The following is a 21013-nucleotide window of genomic DNA, read 5'->3' on the forward strand; positions in this document are numbered from 1 at the left end:
TGGCAGTGATATATGCTTGTGGCAGTGATGAGTGCCTCTGGTGGTGCTGTGTGACTAGTAAAGATGCATTCTTTTGGCATTGTGTGCATGTAGCAATGAGGAATTCCTGTGGCAGTGATATGTACATGTGAAAATTACGTATTCCCCTGGCAGCGATTAATGCCTGTCGCAATGAGGATTGCCTGCGGCAGTGATGTGTGCATGTGGCAGTGATTGTGGAAACCTGGTTGGTGGATCATGCAGAGATAGGAGCCTGTGTGAAACACCCCCTTTGAAGGCCTGAGGTGAACCGCTGTCAGAGGCAGTTTGTGGTTTTCAGTAGATCATCGATTATACGGCAGCTTCGGGGGGGGGGGGGGGGGGGTGAGGTGCAGGATTTAAAAAAATGCCAGATAATCACTAAATTATTATTTAGAATAGCTTATTTTTTGCACATTCTTGTGTAACAACGTGTTTTTAGGTATATTTGTTAGTGTTTAAAATGTGTTTACGTGAAATTGGCATACATAAATATACAAATATATATTCTTGGTTCTTTCGGTAAAGTCACGTAAATGGAAACAATAAAATAATAAAAATATAAAACAATTCTCACGACGTTTCGATTGCAACACAAGCAATCATCATCAGGTGTGAAAACCACAGCAAGACAATTTTTCAAATTTTCTTGCTGTGGTTTGTGGATAGCCTCATGAACGAATCTCTCATGGTAGCCAGATGGCTTGCAAAGAACCCCTGTCTTGGAGAAGTCAATGTCATGTGAGCCTACTGAATTCTAACAGTGATCTCCCACGGCCGAGGTGTTGGTCCTACCTTGTTTAAGGTCTGCTTTTTGTTCACGAATGCGGTCCGAGACATGTCGTTTGGTTTCTTCAATGTAACTACTACCACAGAGGCAACTTAGTTTGTAGACGCCAGGGTACTGTATGTCCGGAATCACATATTTTACAGACGGAACCAGATCACGGGTTTTATGTAATGTGTTGAATCGGACCTGGATCTTGTGTTCATTCAAAATTTTGGAGATCTTTTTTGTGATCCCCGCAATGTCGGGTAAAGTGATGGTTTTGAAAGGCTCCTCAAGAGGGTCCTTCTTCATGGTTGGAGTGATAGCTTTGCGTATTGCGTAGTCGGAGTAACTATTAGCCTTAAGAGCTTGGTGTACGTGCTTGAGTTCACTGGCTATGTGTTCCTGGTCGGAAGAACCAAGAATATGAATCCCTGCAGTCACGAAAGCTTTAAATCAAAACATACAAATAGACAAAAATAAACATCCTACTTTCAAAGTTACTGTATTTACTGTACCGTACTTACCACTCCAATCTCGAAGACTGCCTGGGGTGATGTATATATACGTACAGTATTGTCATTGTTTAAGTTGTATGTAGTGTATAATGTACTGTTTATAATATTTGACACTGAAATCGAGCATAGCTACTTTTTTCGCCACGGACGTGGTGCCGATCCCTGAACTGGTACAGCCTTTGGAGTAGTTTTGCCAGTTTTGCTGGATCAGTTTCGGGCCGCCGGATAATGTTAGAAGCCTAATAATCTCACCCCGGATAATCGATGATCAACTATAGATTATAGGTGGAATACCTCTGCCAATTTTGAGCATCTCTTCTCAATGGTGGGGTTTCATCGCTTGTACAAAAAAAAGTATGACAGCAAATGGGCAAAATGCCAAAGCAGGGCCCATCTGAAAGCATATGTTCAGACTCTGAAGCTTGCATTGGCAAGATGTTAATTTTGTAAATTAATTATACAAACAACACTGTCGCTTTGTGCAGAAATTGTTTGAGCACATTTGTTATTGTTAGCAAATACAGGAGGTTGGATGTTTGTTAGTTGTTTATTGTTGTGTTCATTTAACAATAGGCAAGAAAATATAGATTTACTTGTATTGTTTACAATGTATTTTCATCAGAAATTGGAAAAGAGGTTTTATTGGATGGAACATAATCTGCTGTAACAAAACGTGTTTATGGAAAATATTTACATGATTTGGGAATAGGTTAACAACCTATGCGCTGTAGATATTTCAAGGAATTATTTCTTCATTTTTTCCATCGATCTGCTTTCTTATCCTTTTCAAATCATGTTGCATAGTTTAGCTCCCTTCAACAACATTGCAACTTGGCATTTTTAATTTGTTTTGTCCCACTAAACTCTCTAATGTGAACATTAGTGAAAAAATGTTGCAAAAGCATGCCTTTGTACTCTTTAAAAACATAGTTTTTGCCCACTTGAAACCTACTCCAGGTAGAAGTGAATTTTATTGATAGTTGTCTTGCCGGGGCAAGAAACAACTCTGCTGTGCTATAAATATTCCCCGATTGCTATCCTGCTGCTGCCTAACACTTGGAACAAAAATAATTAATACCAAAAAACCAATGTGATGCCATTGTTTTCTCAATAAAATCTGAGGCAAGGAGGCCATGTCGCTCAAAGGTCAAAGTGCCGAGTTGACACTGCTGAAATTCTGGTTTCCAATCCAGGCAGCTGCCTCTGATTAAACTGAGTTCTGTGTTGTGATTTAATGGTCCTCAGCCTGGACACCACTGACTACAATTAGCCATGACATTAAATGTCATTCTGCACTTTATTTGGTCATATTCCAGCTTTGATCACTACACATTTTGGTTTGACAGTCATTCAACGAGCATTATTCTGAGAGGGGTGGAAAAGTACTGACCACAACTGTGTGGACTCGAGGTCATTTGAATGGATCTCATAAATATTTCCGTGATATATGTTCTCATGGGAAATTGTCCAACAAAGGGTTCCACTGCTCTGCAAGATATCTGAAGCAATACTTCATATCATGACAAGACACTGATAGCTCTATAGGGATAAAATTGTGCGTAGAAAAGTAATGGTTAGTTTGCATGTATTGGTACCTGTCTGTGTTAGTCATCATTCATTGTTGCTTTCCTCACATATTTTCAGGACCAGGAGATTTCCATGTTGGAGGAAGTCACTCATCTGCAGACCATAGTGCAGGACCTGACCAACATGACCTCCGATCCTCACAGGCTGCCCCCAGCCAGTGAGCAGGTAATACTGTCAAGGTCTACACCGCTGGTGCAGCATAGCATGAATACGTTGCTGTGATTTAACTGCACAGAATTTGCTCTTGTGGCTGGAGCTCGAAATTATTGCTTCAAAGAACAATCAACAACAGGTAGCACTGGCAGAATGTTCATTGCACAATCAGAAGGACAAAGCCTGGGCATATGTATGTTGAACTTCTTCTGCCACCGTACATAGCCAACCGTGCTAATTGGAGGCGCGGGAAAAAAAATTGGAGGTGCGGGGGAATGAAAATCGGAGGTGCGGGTGGAGGAAAGGGGTCAACTCGGCATTCTATCCAGTCAAGGTTACTAAAATTAATACTACTTTGTGGGAAGTTTACAAAGGTTGTCCATTTGCTGCTTATGAGACTCGAATATGAAACTGGTTTCGTGTTTTCTTTATTTACACATGATCCTAGACACAATGCAGATATCTTGCATGTTTAATTTGAATACCTTCAATCTGCTAACACAGTGCTTAGCTATCATATTAATAATCAAGTTTTAAAATTACTTCCGTTGATGACTAATCAACTAATTGCAGCTGTACTTCAGACTGAATCGTGTGTCTCATTGCATCAGCGCACCAATAGTTCATAAGGCTGGTTTTGTATCCCTGCTTTTGACATCTACAAACATTCTGCTCATTGCCTGACCTCGTAACTCCTTTGCACGTTTTAAATGCAGGCTGAAGAGCCATTTGTTGCCTATCCCCATATGAATAATTCACTTAAACCTTGCGTTATTCTACATACCTCTTTTTTTTGTTTAATTCTGTATGCAATCGTGCATTTGTGTGTAAAGCTGCCCATGTCTTAGTGCTTCACTCCCCACTTAACCACCATGATTTTATATCGCTACAAAGCAGTGTCCTGGCTACTTCTTTTTATTTGTGTTGTGATTAGGGGTGTCACCGCTTTATGAAGCAACGTGCAAAGTTAAAAAAGAACATAGGCATAGCCTATGTTCTTTTTTTTACTTTTTTCAATTTTTTCTTGCTGTGGTTTTCACACCTGATGATGATTGCTTGTGTTGCAGTCGAAACATCGTGAGAATTTTAATTTTTAGATTTTTATTATTTTATTGTTTCCCTTCTACGTGACTTTACCGAAACAACCAAGAATATAGGCACAGCCTGTTAGGGGGGCCCTCTTGCATTTGCCTCTTCTTGTGTCTTTGATTTTTTTAGACCTTTATAAAACCTTATACTGTCAACGCATGCATGTGTGTGTGTAGCCGTGTATGCTCGTAGTATGGGACAAGTGATAAATTCACCACGGCACTCAGAAAATGTATCGTTTCCTCCGTTCCACTACCTTCCGCACGAAAGTTAATTATATTAACATAAAACACTTCTCTTTGGCAACAGCATTTGCAGAGTTACGTGGGCATTTTGTGGTCACGTTTTAGCCTTAGAAGAATAAAGAGGTTGCCTGTGTGGAAAATATTTTTTTTGTTTTAGTAAGCTAGATTGTAATAGAAAAAGAGTCACGACATAAATTCACAAAAAGAAACCAAGTAAAAACATGAATAAATTGTGAGTGAAATTAAATCGCACGAATGAATGAACACATTAGGTCTATTTGTAGGTTTTAGATTAAAAAAATTCCTGCTCAAGTCACAACAGTGTTTATAGAGGTCTGTAAATACGAACTGCAGTATGGTACTTACTGCAAAGTGCTATCAGCTTGCTTTGATTCCTGGCCATGTGCAACACGCATGACAATGTATTTCAGGTGGAGAACCTTGGCATTGCAGAAACAAAGGTGGCTGGGCATGTGTGGTGCTCGTCGTACAATTCCCTTTAGTGCCATGCTGGTCATAATGGCTTTTTTCTGAAAGCGGCTTGCCTCAGCAGTTTATAGTTAATACATATACGTATAGGTCAAAATCTGCAGGGGGGGGAATTGTACACCGAAACAAATCAAATGTGGAGACATAAATTCCATATGGACAATCTACATCCATCGCCCTTTTGTCAAGCCACTGATGGTTGAAGGTCTCACCATGCCATGTAGGTTGTGCGAGTTGTTTGATCACCATTCACTACGCTGATCAGTGCGGGTTGGTGTAGGCAGGGAGCAATGACGGTGCGCAGTGCAATACAATAATATATTTTTCTGCACTGACTTCTGCTGACAATGTATTCATAATGTGTGTCACTTGTGTACACAAAACGATTGTGCAGTGTTTTTACATACAAGGGTGGTAAAACAATATTGAGAATCAATCACCCAGATGAAAGTAGCACCAACATTAAATGAGTTTGATTAAAACCCCTGCATTTATGTACTAGTTGTAGGATAGGTGCACTGATGTATGGAGTAAAGTCAGTGCCCATATAGCAAAGGAAAATGCATCCCCAAAAAAATATCGTTTTGTAGATATGTACCCAGACTGGGTGTTCCAGGCTGTTTGACAAGCTTACAGCATCGTTCATGAGGGGGGAGAAATATTCAGAAATCCCAGTTGAGCACAATGTCCTAGTACTCTAGTGATGTTGCTATTAAAATACAAAGAAGTGGCTTCACCACACTGCTAAAATGACATGCCTGACATGTTTTTTTCCCTCATATATACAAAGCTTCCAACTTATATTTGGCAATCATAATTTCATGTATGTGAGAAACTAGCTGTTGTATTACATTTTCCTTAACAACAAGCACTGGTGAGGTCCATTGTCAGCTTTGAGCCAGTGGTAGATACTCCACATTCCCATTACATGGTCTAGTTTCTATAGGGCAACCACTGTTGACTTCTCAAAATTGACCTAATTTTATCAACCCTGGACGGATGATTCATTGAGTTGAATCTCGACCAGAAATTTAAACTCGCAACTTTACATTTGTTAGTAGAGTACAACGTCGAGTTGACTGTATTGAAGGATGACCGGAATGAGAAATGCACGCAGGGATGTGCATGCTTTTAATTATAATACAGTGCGTTGCTGCGTATCCAATTCAATGGAGACTGAGGTATAGGCGGATGTGAAAAAGTGGGCCATGTAAATATCTGTAAAAAAGTGTAAAAGTCAGATTTGTGAACACCAATACAAAATGAAACTTACACTGTGCACAAATATTTAGTCAGGGTGGATATGTAATGTTCGGATATGTGGCATACTGTAAAACTATTATTTAGTACAATCGGTATCCGTACCATTCTTACAACACACTGATATCGATATATCAGTTGCCTTTTCTCAGAAGTGTTTAGTTCTTCTCGTGTATGCGAGACAGCTTTAAAATGTAAGTGCCAAATTACATATTTTTCATCAAGATAGTTGGGGCATGAGGCTGCATGCTTTTAATGCTTCGTGCCCCCAAAGCCAAGTACAGGGAGCGGGCAGCTGGCAGCAGGGGTTAACAGTTGGTTTCGTGTTGTGTTGCTTGGATTTTTATTGCAGGTAATTTTAGACTTGAAGGGCTCGGATTTCAGCTGGAAAATCCACACCCCGCCCGCCTCGCCGAGCCTCACAGCTTCCTCCCGCCGCTCTAGCGTCAGCAGGTAAGAAGAGCGCCACCCGCGGCAGTGGCAGCAGGGGTGGCCCCGTGTTACAAGTAACAAAGAGGTGCCCAGGTGGTTCAGAAGTGAAAAACGCTGAGCTTTTGCGCCGCTGTGAATCCTGGGTTCAAATCTGGGCAACTGCATGTGGTTTAAACTTTTCCTGATGACGACCGCTTGTGTTGCGATCGAAACGTTGTAGTTTTTTGTTATTTTCTTTGAACCTATCTACGTGACTTTACCGAAAGACCCAAAGAATATGAATTCCTGCAGTCACGAAAGCTTTGTCAATATTTTACTTGCATTACGTTTGGTTTGGCACTTAATTTGGGAAAAATCAGCTCTGGGAATTTAAAAATATCAGTTTGATTTGCATGCAATGAAAATTACTCTCTGGTACAGCGTTGTGGGAAAGGGCTGCTCCATGCTGTGTGGATCAGAGGCCACCTGAAAGGGTCTCAGAAGTGGTTCTCTGATATCGGTTTCCTTGACCGGTTACCCTGCTCTGTAAGAGGTGTAAATGGCTAATTTGTTTCATGATTTGACGCTGATGGTACAATAGGGAAAAAATGGGGTAAAGATAAAAAAATGAAGAATTAAACGATCAAATGACATGCAGCTGTTGTGTGGGCGTGTTCTGCAGTGTGGCCCCTCCAACGCACCTGAGCAGCCGTTTCTACAGCGTGTCGTCCCGTGACTCTGGATTCCCAGCCGCTGACGCCGCCTCCCTCACTCCCCCCGACACTCAGGTAGGCACGGACACGCATATGTGTGTCGCTTAACGGAACCCGCAGATTCGGGGATTCAGCAGACTGAGAAGGGCAGTGTATGACCAAGATCTTAAGTCCAAAGCCTTGAGGTTCAATGTCTCTCAGGAGGTCATTCATTGTCTGTGAAAGAGCCCTTGAGCACCTTTTGAGAGTCTGGATTCAAGCCCTGAGGGGTTTGTTTCTCTGAGGGAGGCTGTTATATATGTTGCCGTATTGAGCCACTACCGCTAAGTTTCAGGGGTTTAAGTAAGAGGGCTGGCTTTCTCTTAGCTGACTTACGTCCATGCCAGGGAACGGAGCCAGTGCTGAGTCGCCACTGAAAGTAACAATTTCTTAAGAGCAGATAAGTCAAGGTGTTGCAGCAAATACTAATAGAGCTTTTAGCAGGATCTACCTCCTGGTGCTAACCTTTAAGGTTCCTTCTGGCCAAGTTCCCAGCGAGTTTCTCTTCCTATCGCCAAGTCTCACCAGTAACGGTCAGTCTGATGTGGCCACAGTGCTGGTGGCCAACTCCTTAGCCTCCTCTCGTGCCAGAACCACCTGGTGGAATGGATCAACGAAGGGGGAAGTGCGCCACTTTAATGTAGGGAGTCCGATTATTTTATCATTGCCAAAAGTGACTCAAAAATATACAAAGGTATTATTATGACTCTTAAATCGAACTTTGTACACGCAATCTCCATTTATATCTTATATTTAGACTGACACAATTTGTTTGAAAGTGTGTTTATATGTTTGCGTCTTTCTCCGGTTTTGCCCTTAGAAAATATTGCTTTGGAAAAAATAAATCATAATTGGGTCCAGGCGATATAGCAGCTACGTACTGAATTAATCACAGCTGGTACAGCACAACCTAGTGGATGATTACAGACATAATTTTCTGGTTTAGAGTTCAGTGCAATTTGGGCATTTAAATTTAACAGTGCCTGGAAATATATCGACTGCAATGGTTCGCAACGTATATCTATCCCAACATTACATTTAGTCTAAGCTTGTACTGTAAATTTAGTACCCTTTGAAGTTTCATACAGCAGCAACACATTATTGGCTGAGAAGTGATTGAGGGCAGGCCTAGTCCACTATGTGATTGTGAAACAAAATATGGCTTTAAAAAGTAGAGAAAATGTCGAACCATTAGGCTGTGAATTATCCGATGCAATGTAGAGTAGTGCTTACTGACGCTGCATGTTAATGCAGTTGACTCCTACTGATGTGGATAATTGGCCTTTTACGAGTCATAAAACCCTACGTTGGTGTAAATTCATAAATTCACAGCTGTACTTGGTAATGACAGTGTGTAGGAAGCAGGTCACTTGTCCTGTATAATGGAGTGCTATGTATCCTTTACCTAAACAGATGGTAGCTGTCTTGGTTTCTCTATCTCCTTTGCTATTGTAAAAATCTTGGAGACCATAATTGTATATTGGCAGCTATTCTTACATTTTTTCCTGCCAGTAATTTTCTAACATAGCATGTTACCAAAAAAATATTCTAACACCACTGTAATAACTCTGATTTTATAAATGTGGAACATACTTCAGGCAGCAGCACATCTTTTACAAATACTGTTTTGCCAGATTCTTAGAATCCGGATGCTGCTGTGGTGTTAATAATCGGCACACTGGACTTGCAATCCAAAGGTCGTCGACTGGTCTATCTCTCTACACAGCAGTTGAAACAGTCGACAGGTTTCTTAAATCCCTCTTGTCAACCCAGCAGTATAAATGGGTGCATAGGGTGAAATGTGTCTATTCCCACATTACTGAAAGTCTGGCCAGAGTGGAAGAGTTCGCCACATATATATTTAGAAGAACTCCTGAGTGCTCCCTCTACTGGAGACCCATCTCCCAGTAGTACCATGAGCAAGCCATTTTAAGGGTTGCACCTTAACCTATCTTAGCATTTACTTTGCCGCAGACTGTAATTCCCAGAATATATTACCAGGCAACAGCAGCACTAGAACATTGACTCCTTACAAACTGACCTGGTGACACAGGCACCAATACTTGTGTTACCCAGGTATCAAACATAGCAGCTCTTGGGGTTTCAGGACAACTGCTTGCCATCAAATTAGGAAAAGCACGTGGGTGGTACTTCTGCAAGTAATTCAAACATTTATTTGTTTTAAATATTTGCTTAGACATATAAACTAAACTATAAACTGAACTTGTTTTTAATTAGGTAAGGCCCACTGAGCTATATAGCTTTTTCAGAAGCAACCTGGCCAAAAATGATAGCTCAATGAAGTGATTTATCATATGGAAATGTGTAGCACCCAAGTACTCTTAAACACATGTTTCTAATTGTGGAGGGAAAACTGGACGATCCAAAGGAAAATCGACGCGACCACGGGGAGAGAGACACGCAAACTCCAAATATACAGGCATCAGGGTTGGGATGCAAATCACGTCTTCCTGAATACCAGGCGAAAATAGTTAACATCTCGCCACCGCGGCACCCCACATCTTGCCACTGCGGCAGGCTGGCTGAGGGTGCTCATAATGACCATCTTAGTACCACACAGCCAGCAATGCTGAGATTCTGAGGTTGGATCCAAGAAGCTTGCTGTGAATTAAATTAGGTTTGCGAGTGAAAAAAATTGATGGTCTCAGCCTGGTGGGCAATGAATGCACACACCTGTCAAGTGTTGTTTTGTCAGTTTGATATATTCCAGCTTTTTGTTTCAGTGCCATGTGACAAATAACCTTTACCATGTATATAAAACAAGTGTACCTGTAGAGTAGATAATAGGTCTAATCGTGTCATTTTAGAAGTAATTCGAATAGAATAATGCCGGGACTGTTCCTTGACACAATGTGATGTTACACTGCTCATAGTGTGCATTTCAAATGGAAATATCTTCATCCCATGATATAATTTTGGAAGCACAGTTGGAATATAATTGGGAACAAACATTGAATGCCTCTACATATATAAAAAGGAAAATTGGATATTTTCTGAGACATTTAAACCGTTGTTCACATTGATCTCCATTCCAGTGAATGGTGGCTTGACTATTAGTACCAGTAGCCACCTGTGGTTCTACTTAGGCACTATCCTTTTTACAGTAAATTCTCTCATGTCAAATTATGCACTCCCAGAAGGCTGTGGGGCCGATGGGTTGTGTAAGAAATACTTCATTTTTTATGTAGCGCTATAGAAATATGAAGGAGAAATTGGTAATCTATTTGGTTATTTATATCCTCCATGATACAAATTGTTATTTCGCATAAATGTTATATAATTTTGTTTCAAACTAGGACCCATATTTTAAATAAAAGGTCTTTGCTTCTAGAATCTGGCAAGTCTGACTCTGCTGATGAGACACTGTAAAAACTGGTCCAGAATATGCATGTTATGAATCAATGCTGCAGGAATTATGCACTTCCAGAAAGCCCACGAGACTGATGGGTTTTGTAAAAGATACTTTTAATGTTTTGAATGGAGATAGAGATATATGAAGGAGATATTGTCTGCTTATCTGTTCCCCTTTGTCAGGGGTGGGTAACCTATGATCCACAGGTTCTATTCGGCACACTTCATTGCATTTGTTCCACTCGAGGCCTACCACTTTCAAATGACCTGCAAACAATATCAATCCATCACTGCAATCATCTTCGCCATACTAATTTGGTACTAGAGGATAATATTTTTGTAACTTGCAACAACACCGTGTTGTAATTATAACCCACTCTGTCGCTGCAAGGTCCTCATGCATTTACAGAAGTTACTGAGTTGTGTATGTGTGTGTCTATGTGTGGCCCGCCACAGCTTTTTAAAATTCCTAATCTGCCCTCGTGAAGAAAAAGGTTCCCCACCCCTGCCCTTACATTTAAGCCTCCACTCCAATCAAAGATAATTGCCCAACATTACGAAGAGCCGATGCGCACCCACTGATGCCCACACTCTTCTCCGCCTGTCCCACGCAAACGCCTGTGCGACGCGACGCAGACAAAAGTGCCTAGCCCGGCGTCGTCCGACACCTCGGAGGCTTGCCTCTCCACCAGCGACTGTAGCTCGCCATCCTCCACTAGCACTGGCTCCACGCAGGGCGCCGCACTCAAGGCGGACAAGGTGTGCGCTCCGTGTCGGTATCTGAAAGAACAACAAGAGGGCACGGGGGGGGGGCGGTGAATGGTGGCGGCTGCCGCAGGCCGAAACGGGCCTGCCAGGGCCTCCCATTCTGGCATCACTCGCTCCATCCACTCTCTTGGCATTGTGGGATGCTCCTGTCACTCAAGTGCATAAACGCCACCGCGGGAAAAATCAGCAGCAGAGAATGTAGCTGCAGGATTGCAATAAAATTGGACAATATTTATTTACGGTAATTAGCGGCACAATCGTCTGCTAATTTGCAGTAAATGAGGGGGTTGCTTGTGAAATTAGCAGGCTTAGCTAATTTTTGTGGTTAAATATTACAAACAGAACATACTCCAAATTGAAAAAGCCTAATTTATTTTCAGTCTCTGCTTGATTTTTTTTCATTCTCATTCACTGTCTTACACCAGCTAAATTAAGTCTAAAAAGATAAAACTGTTGTGCAGAACAATTCAGACTGCATTTGGGTGCTCAGATGCCCTCTCTGTGTATCACTATCGGCCAATGTAAATAAAAAACTAATTCCGGGCTTGTGGAGGAGCCCAGGTGCGGTGAGTGTTTACATAGAGACAGAGCCCTGCATGCACTCGGGGTGTGGTCACCATCAGCACGGCTGCATGCATCGGCCATTGACATGTCATCTGTTCTGCCGGCAACACAGATCCACAGTGGCGCTCAACGTTACCTCCCCAGGCACTGTGGGTGTTTTCAGTGTGCCACGGGTAGCAGAAGGGGGTCGTGGTGGTGATGGTGGCGGTGGGTTTGTGCCATAAGCAAAGCTCCATGAGGCACACGTTGTGGCGGTTCCGCGGCAGAGACACCACGTGCTGTCACAATCGAGGTTTTTTGCACCACCGCCAACCATCCTCCTGCCACCTGTAGCATGGCAAAAGCACCCCCTGCTCTCCCGGGGGTGCTACCTCGTGCCATTGTGGCACCCATTTTGCCTGTCCATACCATGTTTGTCTATCAGTTCTGGCCATTGGTGTTGTTGTTGTTGTGAAAGCTGAGCCGAGTGCCAGGGTGGTTTGTTTATCGATTTAATTTGCTTTGTTTTACGGGAAATGCTGTCAAGCTGCGAGCTATAATGTTACAAGTTAGCACAGTGAATGACTGATTCCCATTTGTTTAATTATATATGTAAGAGACATTTGATTATTTGTTTTAGTGTTCAATCTGTGAAATACAACACTAAATTGGTTTTTAACAACTTACAGGTTCGTTAATAGCGCAGTGGAGTGTTTTCTAAATTGCACTCGTGCGTGTCGTAGGTCCTGTTTCTTCTAGTGCCGATCCCTGAAATAAAAGCTGGGTCTGGTGGCGCACGCCTGTAATCCAGCAACTTGCACGAGAGGTTTGCAGTTTGCAATGAGACTGGGGGCAGGAACATACGCATAATAGGCTGTGCCATGGGCACAGTTCGAGCATGATTCCTCAAATGCGTGGGTTGCTTCTGGGAAATCGTGCAAAATAAACTCGAGAAAGAATTGAGCCAATAGCCAAAGCAGGGCCATCATGAACAAGAGCCTTTAGACTCAACACTTATCAGGATATAGGGATGAATTATTGGTTTAAAACAAACTCAAGGGCTAATTTGTAAGAAAGCTATATAAGCTTGACAGCGCTATCTCGTGTGAAGGTAATAAAGCACTCGTAAACAAATCACCCACAAGACCCGTGCTCTGTGTTTGAAACATGGTGAATGGAGTTTGTTGTAAATCTGCACATGAACCCTGATGCACACATTAATCCAATTACCATCGTCTCACTTAATTCTCATTCCGATTACTACACACATTGCATTCCACACACCAACAATGGTGTGGACACTTACCTACAATCCAGTGTTTTGGAAGCAGTGGTGGTGTGGCTCTCAGAGACTAAACCGTTATGTTCACTTACCTGAAAGGTAATGAGGTATCTCTGTGAGGTAGTAGAGCAAATAGGTGGCAAGGAGGCTTTATTCAGAATTAAAGATTTTGTCATGCATTACAAAGAGTATTGTCAAATAAAGTCAGTTTTCCCATGCTCAAATGAGCATTAGGTGGTGTTCATTTCCATTCATAGCTCGTTCCCGGATTTTCACGTTGCTCTTATGGGGGCCAGTCTCAATTGTACAGCCACTGGTTGACTTCCCACAAAGTGCTACTCGTTTCATTGAGCCCGCACGGATAAGCCCTTGAGTTTATCGTAGGTGAAATTTCAATGCGCAACCTTATACATTTGATTTATCACGTTAACATCAATAGCCCCGCCCACTTCGTTTATGACCCTTGGGCTACGCCCATTTAAAACCTTTAAATCAGTCTGCCTCAGCAGCTTTTCCTTTTTTCCTCCTGATGACGACCGCTTGCGTTGCAATCGAAACGTCGTTTTTTGTTATTTTTATTTTCTTTGAACATATCAACGTGACTTTACCGAAAGTCCCAAAGAATATGAATTCCTGCAGTCACGAAAGTTTTAAGTCAAGACTTATACATTTGACTTTCACAGTCTCATCGAAGTGCTGTCCGTGTGGAAAATATTATTGCGGCATCATCGTCTGCTTGTTCCTCAGCTTCTGGTATAATGTGCAAAAGCCCAAAACACCGAGTAGCCATCAACACAAATCCCTTTTGAAGGTGTAATAGATAAGAGTTAATATGCTTCTTGAATTAATCAAAATTTAAAATAACTAAAAAAAGAGACAAGCGCGATGATAGGATGTGGGAGCCTTATATTATATGTATTCTTTATTTAACAGGGAGATTAAATACATCCATGAAATATTGCCTCTTTTTCAAGAGTGATCTGGGTTACATCTAGAACAATTTAATTAACTGCAGTGGAACAATTCACATTAAAAGTGTGCATTGTTAGTTGTAAGCACTCTGCCACAGCAGCACCCCACAGGATGACTTATTAATTATCATCATGACAACGTGAAACATTTAAAATGTGAGGTTAAGTGCAGATTTCCAATGGCCCCTTCCAACCGCAGCGTTGGGCGCACCGCAACGGCGATGTTAGCGACGTGATGGTGACGCCGACGCTGCCGTTGTCGCCCCCCCCCCCCGACAGTCGCTGTGTGGCTGTGACCGTGGCCGTGAGTTTGAGCCCGCGGTACCTCCGCCTCCCGCGGAGCCCGCGCCATCCATCATGCCCATGCTCCACCACCCCCGCTCGCTTGCCCACCGGCCCGCCTCGCTCGCCTTCCCTCCCTACCATCACCAGCACGCCGCCCGCAGCCCACGTGCCTCATACCACCAGCGCATTGCGTGCAAGGTTTGGATCCCATACCCCCCCCCCCCCCCCCGGTGTCGTGGCGGCGCGATGTGCGACGAGCAAGATGAGACGCAACGTGACGGCACTCCAGCCAGAAAACACTGCGTTGGGGCGGCTGAATAGAATGTTAAGTACATAAATATTAATAAATGCTAACGACTCACCATCTTCTTCGTCAACACTGCCTTGCGACAGAAAAATGACAGGCTAGCGGTTTTGGGCAATGACCTCTTTTGCAGGATCAGCCGTTGATCAAAATGTTAGACTCCTATACTTCTATTGTAAGGCATATATTACGACAAAGGTGGTGAGATGTTGTTCTTTTCCAGAGCATTGGCACCAACGCAGTTTTTTTATTATATATTTTTTCATTAGAATTATGTATTTTTATTGACTTATGCCCAAAGTATAAATAAGTCGATGTCAAAACTTGGTGTCTTTAATCAAGTGAGTGTGGGAGCCTTTTCATCCCCTAAAAGGAGAAGAAAAATATAGGTTATGGTTTGGACAATGGCCCTTTTTAATATATTCTATCTACGATATATTTTCCGAGGAAATCGTCAAACCCCAAATTGTAAAATTTGGCTGATGATTGGCTTGACCGTGGTGAAGAACACCACTTCATTAGCACTTGGCAGACATCGCTTCCTCTGGCCATAGCCGTTGCGTGGCATATCCGCACCTTCGATTAGCACGGTTGGCTACGTACAGTGCGAAAGAAGTTCAGCATGCATACATTTCGCGTCCACACGATGCCATCTTTCTCCCCAAAAGTCGTCAAGCGTGGGGAGAAACTACACTTTCTTTCAGCAGGAGAGCAACTGCACCTTGTGAAACCTCAGTCTGTTCTTGCTAAGCAAGTCTTGCTTCATATAGCCGACAGTTGTTTTGAATTAGTGGGGTCACCTTCGTGTTTTAGATAAACGCTGTGAGCGCCAATAATTTTTACTGTGCTCTATCGAGGATAAAAACGGTAATAGTGGCTTTGAATCCTATAATATACCATATTCATCCTTCATGTGCAAGCTCAATTCAGAGCTTAAGGCAGCCTTAGGATTATCAAGTTTAATATGAATGTTCAAGGCTCTCTCAGCCAGACGAAGGGTACCATTTGGATTATTAGGGTTTGTAGTTTAGCCCTAAACTTTTGTTGCTTTGCTCCCTTTCTCTTACAAAAACCTCCAAGTTTGCTCTGACGTTACAGCAAGTGAAAGCACACAACTTGTTGAGGAAAGAATTGTTGGCAGCTATGGGTTCCGAGTCTTTGGGCCTGGTTAGAAAACAGTGTTGTAAGGACCTCAGTGAAGCAGTCTCTATGCTGTGGCACATTTTCCAATTTTACTTCAGCAAAGAACATTGGTTATTGTTTCTGTCTAAGAGGCTGAGGTGAAATGAGGTGGAGCTGTGCCGGCCGTGTGCAGTGCATGTTACGTTTCTGCATCCTGTCTAAAAGTAATCTTTAAAAGAGAGTTGCTCATTCACTTTATGTGCATTCCATGAGCCGTAGAGTTACACTCGTAATTTACACACGATGGCAGAAACTGTAGCAGGCACTTGGCATGACTGACTTTTACAGTTATTTCATTCTTGCTTTTGACTGTTAACTGTTAAGGCCATCTCTCTACTCCATAAACCTTAGCTTGTTAATTTACCTTTGTTGCCCATGTGCCCTTCTGCTCTGTACTTGACACATCTCTTCTCCCGCTGAAATCACGTGTTTACTTGTCTTTACTGTTCCACTCGTTACGCCTGTACTCACTCGTCTGCTTTGCAAGTCTGTTGTCCTTTCAGTATAACTATTCAATTGTCTGCCTTAACCATCCATATACTAGGTATGTAATGATACATCATGTATATATTAACTGTAATTCTTAGACTCAACATATGTGCATTAATTTGTCTATAAACAATTGGATTATTTGAAATCTCTAGTCCTTTATGTGATTGGTTCATGAAAATAGAATATCCTGCGTGGACTAGAGATTTTTTGCACACCAAAATGACCATTAAATAATAAGTTTGTGATTTGATTCGCGACCTCGAATCAAAATAATTTGTCTAATCCTGGTAGGGGGGTGAATCATTACATCCCTACCATCTTCCCTTCACATTTGTCTCCTCCATGTGGCGCGTTCTGAGCGATGTGGCGTAACCACACCTTTATTATTTTGATGGTTGCTTTGTTCTCATCTCGCTCGTGGGTTTGTTTCGCCGTCGTCGCCCCAGGAGTGGAGCAAACAGCCGAGCCCCTACGAGCAGCCGTCGTCCTCTGCCACGCTGCCACGAACGATTGCGGAGACCGAGACGGATTCGCGCTGTGCGGTGATGACGGGGCCACCCACAGTGCCGCAGCCCGGACGGCAGGGCCCCGACACACCGCGGCCACAGAGCGTCGCCTTCCTACACGGCGGAAAGGTGTTCTCTCAGCAAGGCATACACACTTAGCGGTCTGAATTGTCTCGTGGCAGAAAATGTGCGTTTTTTTTGGAAACGTGCGTGGTGGTGAAATGGCTTAATAACATTTACTTTTGGAGTGTGGGGCCATTGAATCAGAATCGGAATATTTATTTTTCCTGGAGGAATTAGATTAGCTATAAAGCTGTCTTTTTACAGATGTCCAGTAGGGGCACTGGGTAAGAACGTTACGACACTCAAACAATACAAAACACGATAGGAGTGCAAAGTATAGGCAAGGTAAACAAATCACACAAACACAAACAAATGAAACTAAACCATTCCCATCCTACCAGACAAAGCCCAGTGAGGTATTAACTTATTCTTCAGAAGTGATCTGGCCACAAATGATAGCTCAGCAAAGTGGCTCATTGTAGAAGTTTATAGCAGCAAAATAATCTAAATAATGTTTCCGCAAATGCGCGAATAAAGCTGCAGGTGTTTGAAGAGGGACATCTGTGGAAATAAAAGCACAAGGATACAGCGTACAAAGCCCAGTAGAGAAATAGGACCCTACATGGGGACAAATTCCCTTCTAGTAATTTTTGTAATTAGTGATAATACCATTTCAACTTCAGTTTTTTACAAAACGCACGCAAAAAAATAAAGTTTATCTTTTACGCGAATTACAGCTCAATATCTCAAGCAGCAGCCAGGCACAGGCCATGCCCGCGTTGCTAACGAGGTGGTGACGCATTCCCCGTGGCGTGGCGGCGATGGCAGGTGGACGTGCTGGTGCCAGGTGAGCTGAGCAAGGCGCTGGTGCAGGGGCTGCAGCTGGAGAGCCAGAAGAGCAGCCGCGACTCGCTGCAGTGCTCCAGCGGCTACAGCACGCAGACCACGACGCCCACCTGCTCCGAAGACACCATCTCCTCTCAAGGTGACGATCGCCTGGCACTCCCAAGTCCTGCAGCCTGTGATCTATGTGTGTATATGTATGTATCTTGATTTGAAGCTTTCGTGACTGCAGGAATCCATACTCTCTGCCGTGGCTGATCACTGTTTTAACGCGGTGGGCTCACATGATAATGTTTTTTCTGAGACCAAGGTACTCTGCAAACCTTCCGGGCTATCATCAAAGATTTGTCCATGAAGCCATCCAGATATATAAACACAGACACAATTTCACCCGAGAAGATGGGTGCAAACTGAGCAATCATTGGAAGGACGTTATTAACCAGTTTAGGTCGTAACTGGCTATGATGTCCCCTTCGTGCCTGCCTATGTTGCAGCTTCTCTCGGCTCTCTGAGTCACATTCACTAACTCAGCTTTTCTTTCCCCCTGCCACCGTTTATCTATACCCCACCCCCTCTCTCACCCCCTAGCGCTCGCGCAGCTCCCTTTCCTATCTCTGCCCCACCCCCCTCTATCTCCCCATTACCTCACGTGCAACCCCCTGTCTTGCTCTGCCCCACCCCCTCTCTCTCCTCCTGCCGCCGATCCCTCTGTAAATTGCGTCCCCACCCGCTCGCTCGTTATGGCAGCCCCTCCCTCCCCCCCTGGAATAGCTGACGCTTGCTAGCCTTCTGTTTGCTCGCCTTACATTTACTTATATAACCCCTTGCTTGTACTGGTAGGAACGAAGTTGTAAACTGAGTGTACCAGCCTGCAATAGATGAATGTGTCCGTCCGTCTGTCCGTCCCCTTTCAATACTTTAACGAAGTGAAATCTCGTGCTGTTGGGTGTTAAATCAGCAATAGACAGCGCAGAGACTTGTCCTACCAGCCCACCCTGCAGGGACCTGTTAGCAGCTTTCTCACCATTTTTCGCCTGATGACGTATGCTTGTGTTGCGTCCGAAACGTCGTGATCTATTATTTTTCTACCTACGTGACTTTAACGAAAGACCCAAAGAGTATATGTATGTATGTTATGGGGAGTGGTAGTTTACCGGTTAGCGCTGCGCTACGAACTCGGCTACCCGAGTTCAATTCCCACTCATGGCCAACACCAGTGACGAATATCTGAACCGGTCCCGGTCCTCACCGAGGTCAACTCGGCCAAAAATGAGTACCTGGTCCGGTGTGTTGTCAACTTCGCCACTGGGGAGACAAGGTGGCCAGGCGTGGTGCTCTCCAGTTGTATCTGACTCTAGTAGAATCTACTGACTCTAGTAGTGTCTTCAGACTCTATAGTAGTATCTACTGACTCTAGTAGTATCTTCTGACTCTAGTAGTATATTCCGACTATAGTAGTATCTACTGGCTCTAGTAGTATCTTCCGACTATAGTAGTATCTTCCGACTATAGTAGTATCTACTGACTCTAGTAGTGTCTTCAGACTCTATAGTAGTATCTACTGACTCTAGTAGTATCTTCTGACTCTAGTAGTATCTTCCGACTCTATAGTCGTATCTACTGACTCTAGTAGTATCTTCCGACTATAGTAGTATCTTCCGACTCTATAGTCGTATCTACTGACTCTAGTAGTATCTTCCGACTCTATAGTAGTATCTACTGACTCTAGTAGTATCTGCTGGCTCTAGTAGTATCTTCCGACTCTATAGTAGTATCTACTGACTCTAGTAGTATCTTCCGACTATAGTAGTATCTTCCGACTCTATAGTCGTATCTACTGACTCTAGTAGTATCTTCCGACTCTATAGTAGTATCTACTGACTCTAGTAGTATCTGCTGGCTCTAGTAGTATTTTCCGACTCTATAGTAGTATCTACCGACTATAGTAGTATCTACTGACTCAAGTAGTATCTTCCGACTCTATAGTAGTATCTACCGACTATAGTAGTATCTACTGACTCTAGTAGTATCTTCCGACTCTATAGTAGTATCTACCGACTATAGAAGTATCTACTAACGCTATAATAGTATATACCGACGCTACAGTAGTATCTACCGACTATAGTAGTATCTACCGACTCTACAGTAGTATCTACCGACTCTTTCATAGTAACTACTAACTCTACAGTAGCATCTACCGACTCTATATTAGTATTTACTGACGCTACAAGAGTATCTACTAATTCTATTGTCGTAACTGCACACATTGGGGTGGGGGGACAGAAGAGGGCATCACCCTGTTCAGGATTTACCTCAGTGTTGTGCTTCTGTGTTTGTTTTCGCCTTATTAACACGAAGGAGAAGCTCCCTCACGTCGATCAGCATAATAATACATTGTTATAAAGTTTGCTTTAATTATTTTGCATTTGACCGAGGGGAAAAACAAGTAACGCTTTTTCGTCTGGGGGCTTAGCGTGTTGTATGTGCACTTTGTTGTAACGTTAACCCAACAGTTTGTCAGTGAAAAATATTGCAAGGCATGTGCAGACAGAGAGATAGACAGAGAGACAGACAGAGAGACAGACAGAGAGACAGACAAAAAAATACATTTATAGGTAAGATACATAGACAGTTACCATTTTGATCTGCACTGCAGTCTCTGATATCGTGACTAAATTATATCAGTCTGTGTCTTCTTTCAGGCTCATTGACTTTGTTATGCCATTGCCATTCTTTGGTAGGCAATCATCGTCATGATCAAACTTGATTATTTCATACACTCATAGTCATTAAATAGAAGACTCGTACAGATATACGGGTTGTACGCTTCAGCAGTGGAGATGCAACCCATCAATATCTCTCATCTTGATACATGCCTAACCCATGACCACATCAATGAGAATGCACCCAATATGGAAGCTAAGCAGGCTGGATTCTGGATAGTGCTTGGTTCGATGTCCACCAACCACCAGAATTATACACATCTGTGAAGGCCTCAGAACATTGGGCTGCTTTGCACCTAAAAGTGATTTTCCTGCTATAAAAACAGAAAAACATGGCTTTAGTGACTATACAATCTTAGCAACACCGTGCAAGAAGGTGATGAATGCC

General features: G+C 42.9%; 1 protein-coding gene across 7 annotated transcripts in view; it reads left to right on the forward strand.

Moving 5' to 3' along the window:
- Positions 1-21013, forward strand: part of LOC116952036 (protein MTSS 2-like) — an 82391-nt gene that overhangs the window by 53368 nt on the left and 8010 nt on the right. For 4 of the 7 annotated variants that reach the window (XM_032971022.2, XM_076074100.1, XM_032971023.2 and 1 more), the window contains 7 exons: positions 2950-3057; positions 6481-6581; positions 7222-7327; positions 11300-11422; positions 14507-14710; positions 16937-17125; positions 17888-18044. In XM_032971022.2, the coding sequence (XP_032826913.2) occupies positions 2950-3057; positions 6481-6581; positions 7222-7327; positions 11300-11422; positions 14507-14710; positions 16937-17125; positions 17888-18044 (988 nt within the window). The remainder of the gene's footprint in view (positions 1-2949; positions 3058-6480; positions 6582-7221; positions 7328-11299; positions 11423-14506; positions 14711-16936; positions 17126-17887; positions 18045-21013) is intronic. The other 3 variants (XM_076074102.1, XM_076074101.1, XM_076074104.1) reach the window with 3 other exon arrangements.

This window comes from Petromyzon marinus, chromosome 45 (genome assembly GCF_048934315.1).
Source record: "Petromyzon marinus isolate PM22_M1 ecotype Great Lakes invasive population chromosome 45, UKy_Petmar_22M1.pri1.0, whole genome shotgun sequence".
NCBI lineage: Eukaryota > Metazoa > Chordata > Hyperoartia > Petromyzontiformes > Petromyzontidae > Petromyzon > Petromyzon marinus.